General features: G+C 37.4%; 1 protein-coding gene across 5 annotated transcripts in view; it reads left to right on the top strand.

Moving 5' to 3' along the window:
- The window catches only part of SYTL5 (synaptotagmin like 5), a 301,635-nt gene that overhangs the window by 212,547 nt on the left and 66,728 nt on the right, over positions 1-22,360 (top strand). For all 5 annotated transcript variants that reach the window (XM_056826259.1, XM_056826257.1, XM_001379061.4 and 2 more), the window contains 3 exons: positions 15,462-15,577; positions 17,277-17,382; positions 18,638-18,772. In XM_056826259.1, coding sequence (XP_056682237.1) covers positions 15,462-15,577; positions 17,277-17,382; positions 18,638-18,772 — 357 coding nt within the window. The remainder of the gene's footprint in view (positions 1-15,461; positions 15,578-17,276; positions 17,383-18,637; positions 18,773-22,360) is intronic.

Genomic DNA, 22,360 nt, shown 5'->3' with positions numbered 1-22,360 from the left:
ACAGAGTTCTAGTCTTACAAAGTTTTTTTTTCTTTATAATTTTGTTTTGATTCCATATATTTCCCCCCATTTCTGCTTATTTTGCTCTACATCAGATCCTAAAGGTCTTCCCAGGTTCCTCTGAAACTTTCTTAATTTCAAATAGCATAATAATGTTCCTTTACATTCATATCCCTTAATGTGTTTAGCCATTCCCTAATAGGTAGGTAGGCATCCCCTTAGTGTCCAGTTCACCATTGTAAAAAGAATGTCTATAAATATCTTGGCACATGTGGATTCTTTCCTTCTTTCTGTTATTTATGTTGTGTTGTGTTATGTTATGTAAAAAATTAATTTATTAAGTATATATATGAGGAACTATGCTAACTAGGGACACAAAAAGTGAAATCAACCCTGACTAAAAAGAGCCTGCATTGTAGTGGGAGAAACAATATATACAGATTGAGGTTGAGGGAGGCAAATGGGAGAGAGAGAGACAGACAGACAGACAAACAGAGACAGAGACAGACAGACAGAGACAGACAGAGAGACAGAAAGTCAGAGAGAGACAGAGAGAGTCAGTCAATAAAAAGCCATGAGATAAGCGATATGATAGCATGTAGAAAGAATGATATGAATGCTAGACCACAAAATATAGGAGAGGGGAGTAATGCATAAGCAGCTTCTAAAAATGTCAGTTAGGGCCAGGTGATAAAGAATTTTAGATGCCAAAAGAGTAATTTAAATTTGATCATAGAGATATTGGCAAATCACAGAAATTTCCCGAGTAGTAGAATAACATGAACAAATCTTTAGGAATTCTATGTGAAGGATAATTTGGAGTGGGGAAAAAATTTGAGGCAGAGAAATTAATTAGAAGACTATTATAATAGTATAGGCAAGAGGCGATGAGGGTCTGATAGCTATCCATTTGATTGGAAAGAATGGAGAAGGGGGAGGGAGGGCACCTACTATGTGCCAGGCTCTGTGCTGTGTGCCTTATATCCATTATCTTGTTTCATCCTCACCACAACCCTTCAAATTAGGTATTATTCCCATTTTACAACAATGAAAAAACTGAGTCAAAAGTTAAATGACTCCATGATCACAAAGCTAGTAATTATCCAAAGTTCAATTTGAATTCAGGTCATCCTGACTCTAAACGATGTACTCTCTGCCTTGCACCTCCTAGAGGAAAGGGACGGACATTAGGGAAAAGATCATGAATTCTGAGCTTATCATATTGAGTTGGAGATGCTACAGGAAATCAAGTTCAAAATGTCCAATGGGTGATTTGAAACTGGAGCTCAAGAAAGAGACCAAAACCAGACTTACAAACCTGAAAGTTATTTATCCAGAAATGGTAGCTAGACTTATAGAAGTTGACGAAGTTACAAGAGGGTCCAATGTAGACTTAAGAATGGTATAGTAATGTCTTTATTTTGTTAATTTTACCAATTTACACATAAGTTTTCCAAAGTTACATGACTCATGTTGTCTCCCTCCCCCCTCCCAGAGTTGATAATGTCTTTCTTTAAAGCTGTTATTCCTAATATGGATATGTTGTTTTGGCTTCCACAATCTGCAATATTCCATAATTTTATTTTAGACATATTTATGCCTTTTTATATTTCTTATCTAGCATCAATGGATGTCTGGGAATACAAAGAAAAAAACAAAAATAATCCCTGCCCTCAAGGACATCATTTTAATGGGAGAGACAACTTATGTGAATGTATATGTATATATACATATATATATATATACATATAAATAAATATACATATACATATATATAAATTGTGTGTATATGTTTAATACATATACATGAATATAGATATATTATACACATATTTTTATATATAGCTCTATGTGTGAGTAGCCGTATTAAATAGTCATTTCAATAATGTCTTGTAATAGCCCCAAGGGAGGGGGGCAGGACTGGGTCCAGAGTTCCCCAGGTAAGGATGAAGGAAAATAATAGAGGAATAAGAAAGGTGGAAATTATAAGGACCTTGCCTATAGGTAAGCACAAGGGAAAAGATAAGAATCAAAAGACAACAGGCACAGTGTAGAGTTGGAAAGGTTTTCACCTTGCTGATGGCAGGCAAAACACAGTTTATTGCAGGCAGCTAACAACTTTTAAAGGTATAGATCACAAAGAATGAAAGCATTCCTTTAAGACAGATCCTTGGGAGATGGCTGAAACAGTCCTTGGGAAAGGGCTGAGATAGTCCTTGGAAAAGTGCAACAAGGATGGTAGATATGACACCTGGTGCAGGATAAGGATTCCAGAAATTAGTGTGAGAGAATATTTCCAAGAAATGTAGATAGGCACTTGGGGTAAAATAATGATTCCAGCTCCATCCAACGTTCATGGAACGGTCAGCAACAGCATATCTTTGCCAGTAATAGACATGTATTACTATGAGAGGCCTAAATAAGGGGAGGGGGAGGGCACTTGGGCTCATTCTCAGACAGACTCTGAGTTTCTACCTCTTGACAGAGGGCACTCAGATCTTTATCTTAGATGGGCTCCAAGTTATCAACCTCTGACAATGTCTGACTTAATGATCCCCTTTGTTTTTTTTTTATTTTTGAAAAATTTTATTTAATTCATTTATAATATTTTATATGGTTACAATATTTGTGTTCTTTCCCTCCTCTCCCCCCAACCCCTTCCCATAGCTGACTTGTAATTACACTGGGTTTTACATGTGTCATTGATCAAGACCTTTTTCCATATTATTTATATTTGCACTGGGGTGATTGTTTAGACTCTATATCCCTCATTTAGGGTTTTCTTGGCAAAGATACAGGAATGATTTGCCATTTCCTTCTTCAGATCATTTTATAGCTGAGGAAACTGAGGGCAATAGGGTGAAGTGACTTGCCCAGGGACTCATAGCTAATAAGTATCGGAGTCCAGATTTGAACTGAGGTCTTTCTGACTCCAGGCATGGTGCTGGTATAATACCACTCATCTGCCCTAGCTTGTGTGTGTGTACACATATATGTATATGTGTGTATATGTGTGTTATTTATGTACACATATGTCTGTGTATGTGTGTGTGTGTATACAAGATACCTACAAAGCAGATCTCATTTTATTCTCATGACTCCCCTATCAGGTCTAGAAGGAAAATAAGTCTTTAAGCCATTTCGTAGGTGACAGAAACTGAAACAAAGAGAAGATACAAAACTTTCCCATGGTCACAGAGTTTTTTCTCTGGCAGAATTAGGATAAGAAGCCAGGCCTGTTTCTCAGATCAGTGCTTTTTCTATTATTTTCTAGTATTCTGAAAGGTTTGTCCTCCTTTTCTAGATAAGGAAATATAGCTTAATAACTTAGTTAAAGTCCTCCTGATAAGAAAGGGAAGATTTTGGTAACCAGTCCTTCCTTTTAAATTGCAAAGTTTGTGTATTCCTTAACCATTTTTTTTACTTTATTCCTATGTCACCTTCCCCCTTTTCATGGGTCCATAAAATTCCAGAGCTGGAAGTAATTCAGAGATCACCTCTGTGTGTCAATCCCAATCTCTGACATCCTTGACAAATTGGCTTTGAGTTTGCATGAACATTTCCAGCCCTGGGGAACTCAATATCTTTTCTCAGTTTCGTCTCATTTGTCTCTTTTTTCTTCCTTCTCTTTCCATGCCCAGGCTGAGTCCAAGAGCAAAAAGTTATCTTGCTTTGCTATCGTCATTTATTCTTTGGCCTCCTAATCCTAGCTTTGCCAGGCAGCTACTCCTGCCACCTCACTCATTGTTCTCCCTGGCAACGTCTGAGCTTAATGGAGCTGCCTTTTGTTTTATATTAAAATTTTAGGGATGTGATCCTGTAGTATATCTCTCTGACTCTTGAGAATTCCATCTTTGGCTCACAGTCCTTTATTGCTTATAGGAGTTAAAATATTCCACAGGAATTCATAAACATTTTCCATTGCTTACTCTGTATATGCAGCACAGGATTGAGTGCAGAGAGAGATAAAGTGCTTATTAAGTATTTTATATAAAGCACAAATGGAAGCAAGTTATTGAAGTTACAAGTGGTCAAGTATAGGCTTATTAATATAGTGCTTCAGGGTTTACACTGTCCTCAAGGAGCTTGCATTGTAATGGAGGACGACAATAAACAAAGGGGAATTGGAAGGGGTGATGGTAGTGCTATATGTCTAGCAGTGAGTTGCAAAAATAGTAACAGTAATAACAACAAAAATAATAAATAATGGCAGCTAGATAGACCCTGACTTTGAGGAACTAAATTGGGGAAGACAACACCGGAAAGGGTGATGGTAGTGGTATGTACCTACCAATGTGATGTGAAAATAATGACAACAATAACAATAATAGCAACAACAGTAAATAATAGTAGCTAGATCTTTATCTCAAGGAGCTTTCTTTCTTAACAGAAGAAAACACAAAAGGGAAATTAGAAAAGGGGGAACAAAAAGTGATACTTGCCTGCCAGTATGATTATAATAATAGTCAGCATTTATATAGAGCTTTAAGGATTGCAATATCCCTTACAAATATTATCTGGAAAAGAAGTGGCAAAGAGACCTGGTCTGGACAAGTTCAAAGCTTGCCTTAAGGCAGAGTCCAAGGTTGTGATAGCATAAGGAAAAGAGATGAGGATAGTGGCCTGTATGCAACCAGACTGATGAGATAGCCAGAAATGATATAAAGTTGCATGACAAAATTCTGATTCCCAAGTCATTTGTAGTCTAAGAGGCAGATAAATGACAGACATACAGGACAGAATAGAACTTAATGAAGAAAAGCAAAAAGAGCATGAGAGTAACATAATCTGTTTCTTTCGTCTTCCAAGAAGTAGACACTGTGCTCAAATCAGCCAGTCAGGTTAATGCAAAACCTGCTTCAGCCTTCTCAAATCCATGAGAATTTTTGCAAGAGAATCTGTCACTAGCTGAACTGTACCAGCTACATTATCCTCTGAGCAGATTGGTTTCCCAGTTATCACAGGAAAACATCTCAATGAGTAAGCCAGCTGTCTGAGGAGTAAAGGAATAAATCATCACAAGCTCAACCTGTGACTGTTTCCTAGGCAAAACCAAATGCAGACAGAAGGAATGTATGAATTTAGGGAGTGGGGAGTGCCATATTGCCACAACCTTCACTTTGACTGTGGTTTGTGGATAAATAATATAATATACTCATATACTAACCATCAGGTACATGATTGTGTTCCAATAATAGTCCCAGCTGGACATGGTGATTCATGTCATATCTTTAATCCTTTCTTCTGGGGAGGCTGAAACTGATGGATTTCTTGAGCTCAGGAGTTCTAAGCTGCAGTGGGCTAAGTCAACCAGATGTCTACACCGAGTCCTTCACCAATATGTTATGCCCCTAAAATGGGGAGAAATGCTCACCCAGCTGCCTTAGGAGGGGCAAACTGACTCAGGTAGGAAGGAGAGCAGGTCAACACTTCTGTGCCAATCAGGAGAGGGCCTGCCTTGTTGAGTAGTTGGTACATTTCCAGCCTAGGTGGCATAGGAAGACTTAGTCTCAAAACAAAGCAAAAAAAAAAAAAAACAATCAAGTAATATTCCCAGAATAACAGATTCCCGAGTCATATGACCTCCCAAGCCATTTAATCCACCAAATTATGAAGAAGAATTGACATTACAACACAGCCACCAAGTAATCACTCAGCTTTTACAGGTAGATTTCCAGTGATGGGGAATCAACTGTTGCCAGGAGGCAGCCACTTTTTTTCTGAAGAGATCTAATTGTTTTAAAGTTGTTTTAATTTAGGTAGCAAAAATGGTCTCAGACAAAGTTGAAGTTAAAATTGATCTAATTCATAGAGATAAACAGGGAAACTATATTGTGTTTAAAACTGCCATAGATTATCAATACTAAACCTACATGGACCAAATGTTATGATTTCCACATTTTTAAAAGAAAAGCAAAAGTGGAAACAAATAACAGAACTATAATAGTGGAGGACTTTAACCTTCCCCTCTCAGAACAAGATTAATCTAACCAAAAAATAAATAAGAAAGAGTTCAAAGACATGAATAAAATCTTAGATAAGCTAGATATGATAGATAAGTATATCTTTGTATAAAGTTTATAAAGTTCTTCCCTGCCTAATAACTATGGAAAAGTGTTTGGATGAGTGTAGGTGGTGTGGGTAAAAATTTATTATGGGCAAAACTGTCAATACTGCCACAGATTGGAACCCAAACCCCCAAATCAAAACCAAGACTAAAACCTAGTATCAAACATTTAGGAAACAATTTAGGAAACAATGAGAGTTTATTGAGTCCACTAGCAAAGGAACTCCACCAGCATGGACAGGGATTTCCCAAATAGGTTTCCATGTAGGCAGGAGATATATCAGGGTACCTTGGATATGGGGCAACTCTAGATTGGACAAGACTGTTGCTGTATCTCACAGGGTAGGAATAGGAGAGGTGGTAAACGATGATTGGACAGACTTGTTGGGAACTAATAATAGGAAAAGCTCTTCAGGTTAGCTATCTTAGGTTACCTCACCCTAATAAATTTTTGCCGTGTCCAATTCTTTGTGACCCTATGGACCATAGCATTCCAGGTCCTATTCCTTCACTATCTCTTGAAGTCTGTCCAAGTTCATGTTCGGTATTCCCATGACACTATCCATCTCAATTTCTGCCATCCCCTTCTCTTTTTGCCTTCAAACTCTCCCAGGATCAGGATCCTTTCCTTTGAGTCTTGTCTTCTCATTATGTGGCCAAAGTATTTAAGTTTCAGCTTTAGTATTTGTTCTTCCAGTGAATAGACTGAATTAATTTCTTTAAATATTGACTAATTTTATCTCTTTGTTGTCCAAGTGACTCTCAAAAGTCTTTTTGTCTTTTCTGAGTTTAAAAGAAGGTATCTAACAGGGTGGAGATTATAATACAAATAGAATTAGGGGAAATATAAATAAGTTGCTTTAATTTTCTTGGCTACTTACAGTACTGGTCTAACTTAAAAGACAAATCCCTTCAAATGCAGTTTCTTTTTAAATTCCTCCTCATTGCAGTACTTTAAGCCATCTTCATTGTGTTATTCATTCATTTTCAGTCATGTCTGACTCTTCATGATACCATTTGAGATTTTCTTAGCAAAGAACCCAGAGTGGTTTGCCATTCCCTTCTCCAAATCACTTTACAGATAAGGAAACTGAAGCAAACATGGGTAAGTGACTTGCCCAAGATCACACAGCTAATGAGCATCTGAGGCTGGATTTGAACATATGTCTTCCTGAATCCAGGTCTGATGCTCTATTTACTGTACCACCTAGCTAGATATCTTTAGGGAATAGGAAATGTTTGGTTAAATTTTATTTTACAAATATTCATATATAAAGCCATAAGAAATAAAAAATAAAACTGGAATATAGCATATGCCCTTAAAGGCTTATAGAAAGTAGTTTTCTAATAGATTTCCTTGAATATTTTAATAGACACTTGATATTCTAGAAGAAAAAAATTCCTATTTGAGACAGCCAAATGACAATTTGAGAGTATGCCTTGTGTCTATTGAAAAACCTCTGAACTAAGTCAATTGTGGTTCTATTGCTAATAACTTGTCTGACCTTGACAATAAGTGAGGGGCCTCAGTTTCCTCTTTAAAATTATTATGTTTGACTAGGAGACCTTCCAGTTCTAAAATTCTACAAATGGATGGTACTATACCAGCTGTCAATTCTATTTGCTTGATTTAAGTGAACACCAAAGGACTATTTAGCTGAAGCCATATTCAATAGAACATAAAATTGGGCATCTAACCCTGACTGATGAGGAGTTGAGATGAGTCAGAAAATGACTCATCCTCTATGTAGTTACAATGCAATTTTGTGCAGTGCTTCTATTAGAAAAGGAGATGAAGCCTTGTGATGACATTTTCACAGAACAGATGCTATTGAAGAGAGATCTTATGCATCATCATCTTAGAATCTCCTGATCTTTCCCATGTTCCTCATTAAGGTCCATAACTAAAGATCTGAATAGCAGAAGGGCAAGAACAAGACATTCAGGAAAAGAGTAGAGGAGCCCAGTTTGTGGAGACCCCAAAAGTGGTATACGCCACTTTCCATTTCCTCTTTGATAATATCCAAGATCCCACATTGCTCTGCACCCCATGAATCACAACCAAGGGAAATGATACACATCAAAATTGTAAGAGGCACAAAATGTAAAGGTTTTGGGAAATCCCAATTGGTTCATTCTGATACCTTAATAAAACATGCAGATTGCCGTGATGATTTCAACTGAGATGATTGCTGGCAGTCACTAAAAAGCCAGAATGATCAACTGCTCACTGAACCCATCACTATATCTTAAACTGCTATTTTTCTTTTATTTAGCTAACATTTCCTAAGTGCCTTCCATGTGCAAAGGTAAACACTAGGTCCTGGGAGAAATATAAAATTTAGATATGGCATATTCTCTGATCTCATAAAGTTTCCATCCTAATAGAGATATAAGATACAAAGAAATAAAGCCATGATGAATGGCAAATACATAATAGTATTGTCTGACAGACCCTATCAGTTAATTGGTAGTTTTAGCTTTGATGTTAGTAGTTATCTCCCAATGTGAATTGTCCAGGAGTCTACCCACCAAGAGGCACACAGCTTCTTCTAGAGGAGAAGGATCTGTGACATTCTTGATGGCCCAACTCCATTAATCCTGTCATGTGATTCAACCCATAAAAATACAAAAGAAAGATAAAAATGGAAGATTGTAGGCAAATATATTATTGGTAAGTTCATATGTCTTGTCAGTGGAATTTATGTCTTTTTAGTGAAGAGAATGTTGGAAAGTTTGTATTGGAAGTTCTCACCTCCAGTTAAATTATCCCTCCTTGAGCCTACCATGGCTCCCCCCTCCACCCACTCTCTCAACTAGAACTTTGCCTCATATTTGCATTTTAAAAAATTGAGGCCATTTGCTCTGAGCTCCCTTTTCTCCACTCTTCTTCATCTTTTATCACTCAGGTACCTTCTGCCTCTCCATCATCCATCTCATACATTGAGTTAGCCTTACTCCTCTACCTTCTCAAGTGATACCATTTCACTCAGTCTTTTCCAATAGATTGTCACCTCTGTCATTCCCACTTTATAATTTTCAATCTTTCCTTGTCCTAGTTCATTCCCATCTGCCTACAAACATGCCCACATCTCCTCAACCTGAACAATTCTAATTTGATCCTTTTATCATCACTAAATCTCAGCTTATGTCACTTCGGCCATTCCTTACAAAACTTGAAAAGGCCGTCGTCCTTTCCATTCCCATCATTTTTCTTAACACCTTAAAGTCAGTCCTGATCTTAACATTCCTCTGAAACTGTTCTCTCCAAAGATACCAATGATAGTTGCTAAATCCAATGCTATTTTCTCAATCCTCATTCTCTTTGACCTCTGCAGCCTTTGACACTGCTCATCATCCTCTCTTCCTTGATTCTCTATTCTCTCTAAGTTTTTGTTACATCACTGTCTCCTGGTTCTCTCCTCCTTGCCTGACTGCTACTTCTCTGTCACCTTTGTTAGGTCTTCACCTAGATTACATCCTCTAACCATACATATCCCTCAGGGTTCTGCCTTGGACCCTTTTCTCTTCTTCTTCTATACTCCCTCACATGGTGATCTCATCAGCTTCCATTACCCTGTCTACACTTAGGATTCTAAATTCTACCTATCCTTCCCTAACCTCTCTACTGACCTCTAATCTAATCTCCAGCTGCCTTTCAGGCATCTCCAATACAATGTCCAGTAGAAATCTTAAATTTGCCATGTCCAAAATGGAATTCGTTATCTTTCCCCAAAGTCCTCCCTACCCTACCCTCTCTAACTTCTCTGCTACTTTGAAAAGCAACATCATTCTCTCAGCCCCTCAGGTTGGCCATTTAGATGTCATCTTTGATGACTCATTATCTTCCCACTGCTCAATTTCACCTTTGCCACATCTCTCAAATACACTCCCTTCTCTCTCCTCTGGTACTGCCACTCCTCTGGTGCCAGCCTGGACTATTGCAATAGCTTGCCAGTAAGCCCTCAATGAGCTCACCCTAACTAGCAGCCCCCAAGACTAACTGGTAATTCATATCACATACTTAGCCAACCATCTGGCCACCCTGCCACTAACCCATCCCTTTCTTCTACATCTTGTTCTGGGCTCATGAATCAAATCAATACTATCGTTGTTTCTGGAATTATTGGACTGCATTAAAGAATAACATTTCATCCCTGTAACTCTCTAGATTCTCCTTACCATGACCCACATTCCCATGTATGTTTTGTCTCCTTCATGAAAGCATAAGCTTCTTGAGGTCAGGTACTGTTTTCCCTTTATATTTGTGTCCCAAGTTTGCTTGTTTTTTTAAGTCCCTTCCCTTCCACCTTAGAATCAACATGATGTATTGGTTCCAAGGCAGAAGAGTGGTATGGGCTAGGCAACGGGGGTCAAGTGACTTGACACAGCTAGAAAGTATCTGTCTCTGAGCCTGACTCTCAATCCACTGAGCCAAACCCAGCAGCCCCCTATATCTCTAGTTCTTACCACAATACCCAGAACACAATAAATGGTGAGTAAATTAATAAATACTAAATACTTTCCCTTCCTGATTCATTCATCTATTCATCTTTTGAGAATTCCATATATTTCAGGGACTTTTTTAAAAAAGGCTCATATGTTTGTTATATTACCTAATTACCCAGAGTCATCTCCAGTCCATAATGTAGAAGAAGAAAGTCTTTCTTTCCTTCTTTTTATTTTTATTTTTTTTAATAATCTTTATTAATGTGAGACTTTGCTACTCTCAGAAATACAATGATCCAGGACACTTCTGAGGGACTTATGACAAAGAATGCTATCCACCTCCAAAGAACGAACTTTCTGAGTTGAAATGGAGATCAAAGCATATTATCTCCTACATTAATTTATTGGGTTCTTATTTTGGAGATTTAGTTTTTTATGAGTATTCTCTTACAGAAATGAAAAATATGGAAATGTTTTGCATGATAATACATATATAACCCAGATCAAATCACTTGCCATCTCAGAGAAGGGGAAAGGAAGAGAGGGAGTGAGACAATTTGGATTTTATAATTTCAGAAAACTTATGTAGAAAATTAATACATGTGATTTGTAAAATAAAATTGCTTAAACATTTTTTAAAGAATTCTTTGTTGTGTGAACTGGAATGACCTCCAGGAACTGATGCAGAGTGAAAGGAGCAGAATCAGGAGAACAATGTACACAGAGATTGATACACTGTGGTACAATCGAACGTAATGGACTTCTCCACTAGTGGCAATGCAATGATCCTGAAGAACCCAGAGGGATCTATGAGAAAGAACACTATTCACATTCAGAAGAAAAACTGTGGGAGTAGAAACACCAAAGAAAAACAACTGCTTGATTACATGGGTTGAGGGGATATGACTGGGGATGTAAACTCTAAATGAACATCCTAGTGCAAACACCAACAACATGGAAATAGGTTCTGCTCAAGGACACATATAAAACCAAGTGGAATTGCGAGTTGGCTATGGAAAGGGGTGGGGGAAAGGGAAGAAGGGAAAGAATATGATTCTTGAAACCAAGGAATAGTGTTCTAAATTGACTAATTAAATAAAATTTTCAAAAAATAAAGAATTCTTTGTTGATCCAGACTTAACCACTTTGCTTTGGCTGAAGCCTGCCTAGCACTTGGTATTGTAGAATATATGTGTGTGTGTACACACACACACAATAGCAAATCTGTTGGATGTGTGTGTATGTGTGTATATATATATATATATATATATATATGTATGTATATCTATTCTATTATAAACACCTAAAGGTATAAGGAAGAAATATGAAAAATATGCCTTTAGTTACTTCCCTTGCCTTTTAGGGTAAATACCAGAATTATTTTCTCCTCTAGTAAATATATACAACTGATTTATACCAATTTGCACATTTTGCATATCCTTTCCCATTGAGTTTAAGAGGCCCCAAATATATAATGTGCAAGGGAATTTGTCCTGCCATAGTCCTGATACTCAATAAATATTAAATAGCAGTAATAATTAGCAGAGTCTAACCATAATTTTGGTTTAATTAATTTAAAGGAAATTTGAATTCATTAAATGAACACATTATTAAATTTAACAAATGTAATTTAAGATTAATTTTAACAACCATAGTTTGACTTACAATTCAGGGAACATCATATAAAATGTAATGGGTTTTAAACCATATATTTGAAACATACAAAGACAGACTTTTCTGTATTCTGGTTGCCCTCCTGTACGTATATTACCCTTTTAGACATTTATAGTGTCACCACTTTGCTTCCTTCTGACCCATCCCTCCAAATGGCCTCTTGTCCTTTGCGTTGTGCCCTATCAGGTCTTCATATGCCCCAGGCTACTAATGATGAGATCTTTCTTCTCTGGTATCTGCAGATTGCTTCTCTCTCTCCCTTTCTGTTTACATTAAGGAACAAAAGCAAAGTCTCAGCTGTGGACTCAGGCAGAAAAATGTCAGTCATATTTTGGGTTGACATTGCAGCCTGTTTTCAGAATTCTATATTGAAAATGTCACCAGGAAAGAAATAGAAGCAAATAAAGAAATTTGCAGTTGCTGCACTTGCCCTAAGAGTTATTAACAATTCATTTTGGAAAATGTTATAATTTTAAATATTTTATCTGTTGATAAGTGCTACTGCCAATTATAAAATGAATGATGCAGAGATGTGATAAAATAAAAACTCAGTTCATTATACTCACAGCATGTTTCGCTGTATAAAAAAAATCAGTGAACTCTGAGTAGCAGTTTCAGCAATTTTATGTAGGTTTTAGATATATGCAAAAAATGAATACAATGGAATTTTAATAAATAAGTTAAGGAAGATAATAAATGATATACCAAAAACAGATGGCAGAAAGGGAAGGGATATATCAGGTAAAACAGGAAACTAGTCAGTAAACAGTAAAGCTATAGTTAATATCAGCTTGATTTAATATACTTTAGCCAGTTTTATGACTTACCCATCTTATGCAAATGGCAGTAATAAAGTTGAGCCAAAAATCTTACAGAGGAAAACAACCTAGAGTTCTTTATGGTATAGAGGAATGGTATCAAACTCAAATAGAAATGTATCCCTGCAGGTCATAGATCAAAGTAGAAATTTACCCTGCAGACTTAGAAAAACCACAAATTCACATTATTTTATATTGCATTTTTGCTTATTTTATTAAACATTTCCCAATTACATTTTAATTTAGCACTAATTACTGGGAGCTTTGCAAATTGAATCCATCTGGTATAAGGAAATATTGGTCTTCTGTATCTTTGAAATTAAGCCATGTGAACCAGGCAACCTTTCTGGGTCTTAATTTCCTTATTTGTCAAATGGAGGAAATAATATTTGCACTATCTAAACTGCAAAGTGTTATATAAAAGCAAGCTACTTACTAAGAGACTTAAAACAATTGGAGCATTTCTTTTTAGATTTACAATGTGCAATTTTTACATTCTAATCCAATTCAACAAGTATTTGTTGAGTACCTGTTCTGTGCCATGTACTGTGTTTGGCACTTTGACAATTCAAAGGCAAAAATGAAAACAGTCTCTTCCTTTAAAAAGCTTGCATAATAGTGGCAGTGGTTGTGGGTGTATATAGACAACAATGTAAAAAATGCAATGAAATAATTTTAGGAAGAGTAAAACAACTGGTGAGGGGATCAGAGCAGCCTTCCTGTCGATAGGAGATGAGAATGTGTCTAGGGATTCCAAAAAAGCATAAAGAGTAAAGAGAACATTCCAGGCATGGGAGATCATCTCTGAAACAGTTCTGAAATGACATATATAGAATAAGGTGAAAACTACATGCAATCAGTATGTAAAAATAGTTGGAGAATGATTTTAGCAAATGAAGCACTTTTATTGTTAAATGCAGAATTTTGTATCTTATCTTGGGGACAATAAGAAATCACTGGAGCTTCTTGAACAATAAAATAACCCGGTATTTGGGAAGTTTTTGGCAGCTGTGTAGAGAATTGATTAGAGAGGTGAGATACTATCAGTAAGACCAATTAAGAAGCTTTTGTGATCATCAGGAGGAGAGATGATGTAGAGATGTGTTGGTGAACCTATGGCACACATGTGGGAGTGGGGGCTGCTCTCTTCCCCCTCTCTACAGTGCCTGAGGACATTTCTCACATCACTCACCCCTCTGCCCAGCAGCCTAAAGGGACAGCTCCTTCCTCCCTCCCCTCCCTGTCTGGGGTAAGGGGGTGGCTCACATTTGGCATGAGGGTTGCAGTTTGGGCACTCGGTCTCTAAAAGCTTCTCCATCACTACATTGGTCACAGGAGTAGAAAAGAATGGGGAGAATGGGGAAGATGTTATAGAGACAGAATCAACAAGTCATAGCAGCTGATTGAAAGGGATGGGGTGAGTTAAAATAAAGAAAAATAAAGAATCTAGGATGTGTCTGAGGTTGTGTACCTGGGTAACTGGAGGGATGGTGATGCCCTTGATTGAAATAAGGAAATTAGGAAAAGGTATAGGTTTAAAGGAACACGTAACAAGTTCCATTTTGAACATGTTAAATTTGAGATGGCTATGGATCATCTAGGTGGTAATGTATAGCAAGTAGTTGGTGATGCAAGACTGGAGCTCATGAGAAAGATGAGTTATGGGGCATTTATTCTATATACAGATGGAAGCAAAGAAGCTTTAGAGTTAATCTTATATGTCTGTTGGATTGAACTGAAACCGTATTCCCCTTTTTTCTCAGAATAATTATGTATATTTGGTTGATATCAGTCAACATTTATTATCTACCATATGTTAGAAGAGAAAGAGGGAGAGGGGGGGGCTGAAGAGAGGGAGGGAGAGAGAGAAGGAGGAATAAAGAGAAAGAGAGAGAGAAGAGAGAGAGAGAGAGAGAGAGAGAGAGAGAGAGAGAGAGAGAGAGAGAGAGAGAGAGAGAGAGAGAGAGAGAGAGAGAGAGAGAGGGAGGGAGGGAGAAGAGCAATCCTTACTCACAAGGAGTTTTTATATTCTATTGGGTAATTGCTAAAATACAAATTCTAGTTCCAGGAAGAGATTTTTTTGGCATCTATATACCTACCTCATGTTATGTTTTGGCAATCTTAGACTGCATTTTGTCCCTAAATGTGTTTGGTAGTTGGCTACATATTTGAGAGTTGAGCCTAGCCAGAAATATGGAAATATGTTTGCATGACCTTACATATATAAATGAAATCAAATTGCTTGCCCTCTCAAGGAGAGAGGAGGAGTAGGAGGGAGAGAAAAATTTTGAACTCAAAATTTTAATAAAGCATTGTTAAAAAATTACATGTAATTGAAAAATATTTAAGTAAATAAATAAAAAGAATTAAAGAAAATAGAATCTAGCCAAATTAATTCATCCCATCCCATTTACTCACACATAAACCTTTTTTTGTTTCTCCTCTTTGTATAGGCAGCTAAGGATCGTAACCGGTGAGTGGTTTTTTGAAGAACGGGCAAAACGCTTCAAACAAACGAACCTTCTTGGAACAGATGTTGTCAGACAGTCCATTCTAAGAAGGGGTCCAGGTAATTAAACATTTTGAATTTTAATTTCAAGAAAATAATCCTAAAGTTAGTAGGCTTGCTAAATTGTTGATTCTACAGTTAATGAACAGAGTTCACAGGTCATGTTAAGGCTTGAAAGCATGAAAAATGTCACGTCCCCCACCCCACATATTCATTTCATAGCAGTATCAATATAGCAAACATGTCTGGTGTGTTCCAATGCATGATACATTAAGATTTCAAAATAGGACATTTGTCACCATCACAGTTTAATTTCTAAATCCCTTTTTGTCCTCAATATATTTTCTGATATTTAACTACAAGTGTTCCCTTCTTTGAGAAATGTCAATATGCAAATCCTGACACTTGAATTGAATTTCATTCTAGGGATGTTCTGCCCATTAGTCTGCACAAATTCCAATCAGTTTTTGTGGGGTCATCATGCCAAAAAAGGGAACAAAATTGGGTAAATATTAGGTTCAGCAGCCAGTTATTCCAACTCTTCCTAACAAAGCTTTCCTACTCACCAAAGGAAGCCCACAAGTCATCAGTCAAATGTCAAGGAGCCCTTCCTGGTAGGCTGGTTTTGGGGTCCAAAAGCTGCCTCCAGGACCCTAGAACCACTTGAGGAGAGATGACAGGCAGGAAAAGGTCAAACTAATATTTTCAACCCTTACCTTCTGTCTTAGGATATACACTAAGTTATCAGTTCCAGGTAAGGGCTAGGCAATTGGAAATAAATGACTTGCCCAAGATCACACAGCTAGGATTATTTGAGACCAGATCTGAAACTAGAACCTCCTGGCTCCGGGCCTCACACTCTATCCATTTAGCCACCTTGCTGCCCCCAATGTATAACTTTCAATGTCTTGTTTCCTTCTGTCCTTCCTCTTTTGTCTTCTGGGCAACTAAAAATATGCTTCAATGATTTTCTTTTCTTTCTTTTGTTTTTCTTCCTATTAAGACAGTTTTATCTTTTAATCTTCTTTTCTTCTCCTCTCTTCCCCATTCCCAGTTGGAAAAAAAAAAGAGAAATAAAAGTTTTGTAACATAGAAGCACAGACAGGTAAATCAAAATCCCACACTAAGCGTATCTAAAAATATGCATATCTTTGTGCCTTTGCCTATAAATGAGGGAGATAGCTCATAAACAGTCTTCTGGAATCGTAGTTGGTCATTGTATGGATCAGAGTTCTTAAGCCTTCAAAGCTGTTTTTCTTTACAGTGTTGTTGCTATTCTATAAATTGTTCTTCCTAGTCTGCTCATTTCTCTCAGCATCATTGTATGCAAGCCTTCCCAGATTTTTCTAAAACCAACCTTTTGTCCCTTCTTATACCATCATATTCCATTTTATCTAGTTCATGTGACTGAATAATATTTATTTGTACTGGGCAAGTAGAATCAGCATGCACCCCAGACTTCCTCTGCTGATTCCAAGTTCTCTATGGAGGGGACAGCTTTTCTACCAGTGCAGTACAGCCTCGCTAGTCCTTTACCTGTGTGCTGATATTCATTTTAGCTGTCCAGCAGGATGGGAAACATCCAACTGATTTATTATTGTCCGCCTGGAAGGACAGAAAATCTCCCACAAAGTTAAAAAACTGTATCAATTAAAATATGCCTCTTTTGGCATAAACTGACATATGAGCAGACTAGGGACCCGCCCTCCCACTTCACCATCCTGTATTTTTTATTTTTGCCTCCAAAATAAATGGAAAGCCGAAGGACGACAAAACCAAGAGCAAGCCCTGCAGGATGCTCAGAGGTCAGAAGCTTCCGCTCATTGCGGGCAGAAACCCATACTGGATGCACCCAAAAGGAAGGGGTAAGAAGCAAAGCTTGACCTTTTCTGAGAATTTTTTCACCTTTGGCATTCCTATTGCAGTCTTTTTAAAGTTGCCTCAACTAAATGGCCACAGCAGAGTCAAGACCACAGGCACTGAGCCGTATTCTGCTTTCGGTCTGCTAGGAAATGAAACTGCCCTCGGTTTCATAAGGAATATCTGGGACAAGTTCTGCAGTTCTCTCTCTTCTCTACCTTCCCTGACCTGAGCATGTAGCAATTTTCACTTGATTCGATTTCCTTTGTCCTTGAACAAAACGGGGAACCGTCTGATCAGCCTGTATCGCTTGTGGGGAGGATGTTCTCTGAGAGCCAACGTCACACAGAGGTGGCCTGAGCACCTGTTTATATGATGCGACCAGGGGAGGATACCTGCTCTGTCCAAAATCAGCCTTCCCTCTATGCTCTGCTGATGCCGGAAGTACTGCAATGAGAATTCTATTCATTTGGCTATAAGATTTCCAGAGGGAACATCCTAACCTTGATCATTTATTTGAATAATTGAAGGAAATTTTTTATTCTTCCGGAAGGAAAGTTTTGATAGGAGTAAAAAGGGCAAAAGCAGGTCAACAGAGGCAGCCTATGAGAATCGATTGACATTACATGGAATTTTAAAATCAGAAGGAACCTTCAGAGCTCTTTACAAAATATACAAAGTTTAAAATAGATGAACTGTGTTTTACCAGAGGTATTCTCATGTGGAAAAAACCCATGTGATTTTTCTAAAACTCTTACTATTCAAATACTACACAATATTCAAGACTAGATGACTATCACTTTCTTGGTGAGAACTCTGTGATTTCTATTAACAGAGCCCTCTCTTTTTCCTCCTCAAAATATTCCCCAATAGTATATTTGTATCACTCTTATTATAATTTAACACTGTATACTGTATTAGAGTTGCATACATAATCTTCTCTATTATCTTCCCCCAGCTTCTTCAGTTTTTCAGTCATTCCTTGGGAACCCCAGAAGTGAAGCCCTTTTATCATTAATATTACCAGGGCTGATTTGTAGTACCAAAACATTCTCCTAAGTCTGTCTTTTTCAGATAATTTCTCAATAAATGAGGATAATTCCCTAGGATTTTAAAAAAGGAGCTTTTCTTCTTAAGAGTTGTTATTCCAATATTACTGCAAAAAGGGTTGAAAATGTTCTCCCTTAAAGAATCGTGGATATTATATTTAATCTCTTTTCTATATTTTTATCTGGTTTTAATTTTTAAAAATCATTACAGATTTCTGCTTAGCAAGTTCAGATCAGCAACCCGAGGGGAAATCATCACCCTGAAAACTGAGAGTGGAAGGAGCTATAGCTTAGACTTGAACTCATCTCATTTTCATAATGCAAGGACATCACCTGGCTCTGACAGGTAATGGTTATGGAGACTGGACATAGCATTTATTAATTGTTAAATCTAAATATTTATAGACGTATAATCTAAATTGTTATACAAATTGCATTTTAATTAAATATAAAACCTATAAACTGGGCATCAAGTTTATAGTTTATTAAAGTTTACAGCATAAGCCTTTTAGAACAAGAAGTACTTCCAAAAACTCAGTTACATCTGGAATTTTTTATCCTTCTTAAACTTTAACCATTTCTGAGGGTGCTAAGAGGATTTGTAATGGTTGAAGGTGAATGATTTTAATAGAACTATAATTAGTAATTTTTAAAATGAAAAATTCTCTCAAGGACATCTAGTCATTTCCTATCTTAACTTATTAGCAATTGCCACTTTGATATTAAACTCAGTTAGGTCTAGGTTTCTAAAAAAGTGCTGCCAACAACCTCAGTATTTCAGCACTGTTGAAGTCCCAGTTTGCCCTACCCTTGTCATAGCTCTGAGTTTTATTCTCAATCAACCAATCAGCCAACATTTTTAAGCACCTACTATGTACCAGGCACTGTCCTAAGTGCCAAGGATACAAAAAGAGTCAAAAGGCAGTCCTGCCTCCAGGAGTTTACATCTAATGAGGGAGACAACATGCAAATAAATGTATATAAAATAAGCTATATATAGGATAAATAGGAAATAATTAACAGAGGCAGACATTGGAATTAAGAGGAATTGAGGGGAAATTAACAGTAAAAGAAGAGATTTAGTTGAGACTGAAAGGAAATGAAGGAGGTCAGAGAGGAAGTGGAGCATCCCAGACACTGGAGGCAGCTCAAGGATGCCCAAAGTGGAGAGATGCAGTGTCTCGTGCATGAAACAGCAAGGAGGCCAATGTCACCATCAAAGAACACATCTGTGTTTCAGGTGTAAGAAGACTGGAAAGGTCACAGCGCATTTTATAGTTGTTCCTTATTCAGTTGTGGTTGCCATAACATGCTGGGCCACACTCTGGGAGAAAAAAGCTTTTTTTTTTTAGTGGCTTAGAATCTAATGGTGTAGCTTAAAGGGGGGAACCTATAGAGAAAGTAAATGCCTTTTCATCAACTTCTTGATCTTTTCCTGTACAAACTCTTCAATAAGGAAGCCTTTTGGCACCATTATATTTCACCAGTCTTGAAAGAAGCATTTAGAAATGAATCATTGGCTCTGCCAAAAAGGGAATTGGCCGGTAGCCTTACTTCCTTCCTCTCTCTGTCTTTTCTCCATTTCCTTCTATTCCACATCACTACAGTGAGCATATTTTTTTGAAATGGAGACTGATTCTCTCACAAATGCAAAAACCAAAAGCAAATAGACAAGAGGGGCAGAGTGTTTGCCTTTAATTCAGATGCTTCATTCTGATAAACTCCTAAGCACATAGTTCAATGCTCATTTTCATAACTACTGTGTAATGAAAAGCAGAGGTGATTGAGTGATGAAATCTGCACTCGTTACTCAACAGGGTCCATGGGAAAAACCCTTTTGGCTAAAGGAAATAAATGATCATTTGCTCCACTGGAATGGCAGCCTGAAAGGCAGGATGATGGAACATAGTAGTATGCAACCAACCGAGAGATTTGCAGAAGATAACTTCTGCAAATACAATGGTTCAACTCTTACCTAATATCAAGTAGCAAGATTCTCTGCCTTGAGCACAATTCTCTACTTATTTTTTAGCAGTGACATACCATAATTGCTTTTTATTCCCTTTCACAAGGTCTACCTTTTGTTTTTCTTTTCTTAGAATTAGATGGTACACAGCATTATGCTTTTAGAATCCAAGTCCCAGATGTCATTTCTCCCTTTAAGAATTCTTTCTTAGACATAGCCCAGAGAAGTAAATGACAAGAAGTAACTGAGGCTGTTGAAGAGAAAGGATAGTAGGAAAATTGGAGAATTTCCCCCAGAATTCAGGGAGGAGTTTCACTACTTGAGAATTCTGTTGCATCTTTTATTTATATCACTGTAGGCTTGAGAGGAGGATGGGGAAAAAATGAGGGAGGGGGGACAAGATGAGAACTTTAGTATTTGAAGGGAGCAGAAGAAATAAGAGAAGAATGGAAGGAGAGTCAGTCGTGAGATGACTAAAATTGGGTTGTTTGGAAGGGACAGAGTAGCAGGATAGAGAGAATGCCTTTTATCCTGTTATTTCCTCTGTCAAACCACTTGGGGTCCAATATTCCTGCCCTCTACCTCATTCCATCCCAGATGCTGTTCTAGAAGGATTTTTTTGAAAAAGGAAGAGACTCATCAGTCAGCTGGCTAATGCTAAGGCAGTCACTTTGCTGGAAGAGTCAGAATTAAGGTTTTCATTATTCGTTTAGTCAACCTTTAAGTGCCAGTTGAATACATAATACTCTACTGGGTACTAAAAGATGTATAGCTTAAATATGATGTGGTTCCTGCCTTCACAGAATTTATTGCCTATTGAGAGGGAGAAAGCACCAACAGAGAGAATGATTATAGACAGTATTACCTGACAAGAACACAAAGCTAAATGATGTGTGAAGTGCAAATCAGAAGGTGTTTTTTTGGCAGGAGGGAAGGGGTTAGTAAAATCTTCTAGGCATCTGAGTTGAGTTGTAAGGAACAGATAGGAGCTTAGATAAAGAAATGGAAGGAAGACACTGTAGGCAAAGACTATAGCTGAGTAGAGAAATGAAGGCAGACAAATACAGGAGAGTAATATTCTTGAGACAAATACTAATATTTTTGGCTTTTTTATTGGTGTGTGTCTGTAATGGGGGCAGGTAATGTAGAATAAAACAGGTAATGTAGAATAAAACTGGATAGTGTATGGTGAAGGGCATTGGATGACAGGCAAAGGAATGTGGCATTTAGGACGGACTAGAATAGGAAAGATTTTATTCTAGGAGGGACTTTGGAGACCACCTCATCTAAATCCCTCCTCATGCAAAGGAATCTATAGAGCATAGATTAGAGAGACCTTTGGAGCCATTTAATCCACCAGTCCACTTTAGAGAAGAAACTGGCTTGCCCAGGGTCACCAAGGTCAGAAGACTTGTATTCAGATTATGCATTTGGCACTCAATATATAAAGAAAGCTCAGAGAAGGTGGTAAGTAGAAGAAATTTAATCAACATCATCTTATCCATATGCCACACTGTACTGCCACTGAGGATTATTGAACAGAGGACTGATGTGGCCAACTACATATAAGAAAAATTATTCTGATAATGGATTTGAGACAAGGGAAAGAAAGCAAAGATGTTCATGCCTCTTAGGAGACCATGCAACTGAGTACTAGAAATTAATAAACAATTATACTAATTATTAATAATCAATAATTAATAATTTGATGATTGTTGAAAATAATTAATAATAAGCTCCTACTATGTACCAGGCCTTGTGCTACATGTTGGGAATATAGCTACTCAGGAAAAACAACCCTTGTTCCCAGGGTCTTCACGTTATAGTACCTTTTCTAGGGTGGTAGAGCAGAAATCAAATGGAACAGATGTGAGAAATATAGGAATGGTAAAATAGAAAAACACTTAATAACTGACTCAAAACATGTGAAAGAGAGAAAAGTGGGAGAAACAAGCCCAAGGTTTGGAA

Source organism: Monodelphis domestica, chromosome 4 (genome assembly GCF_027887165.1).
Source record: "Monodelphis domestica isolate mMonDom1 chromosome 4, mMonDom1.pri, whole genome shotgun sequence".
NCBI lineage: Eukaryota > Metazoa > Chordata > Mammalia > Didelphimorphia > Didelphidae > Monodelphis > Monodelphis domestica.
This window is presented reverse-complemented; position numbering and strand designations above follow the sequence as displayed.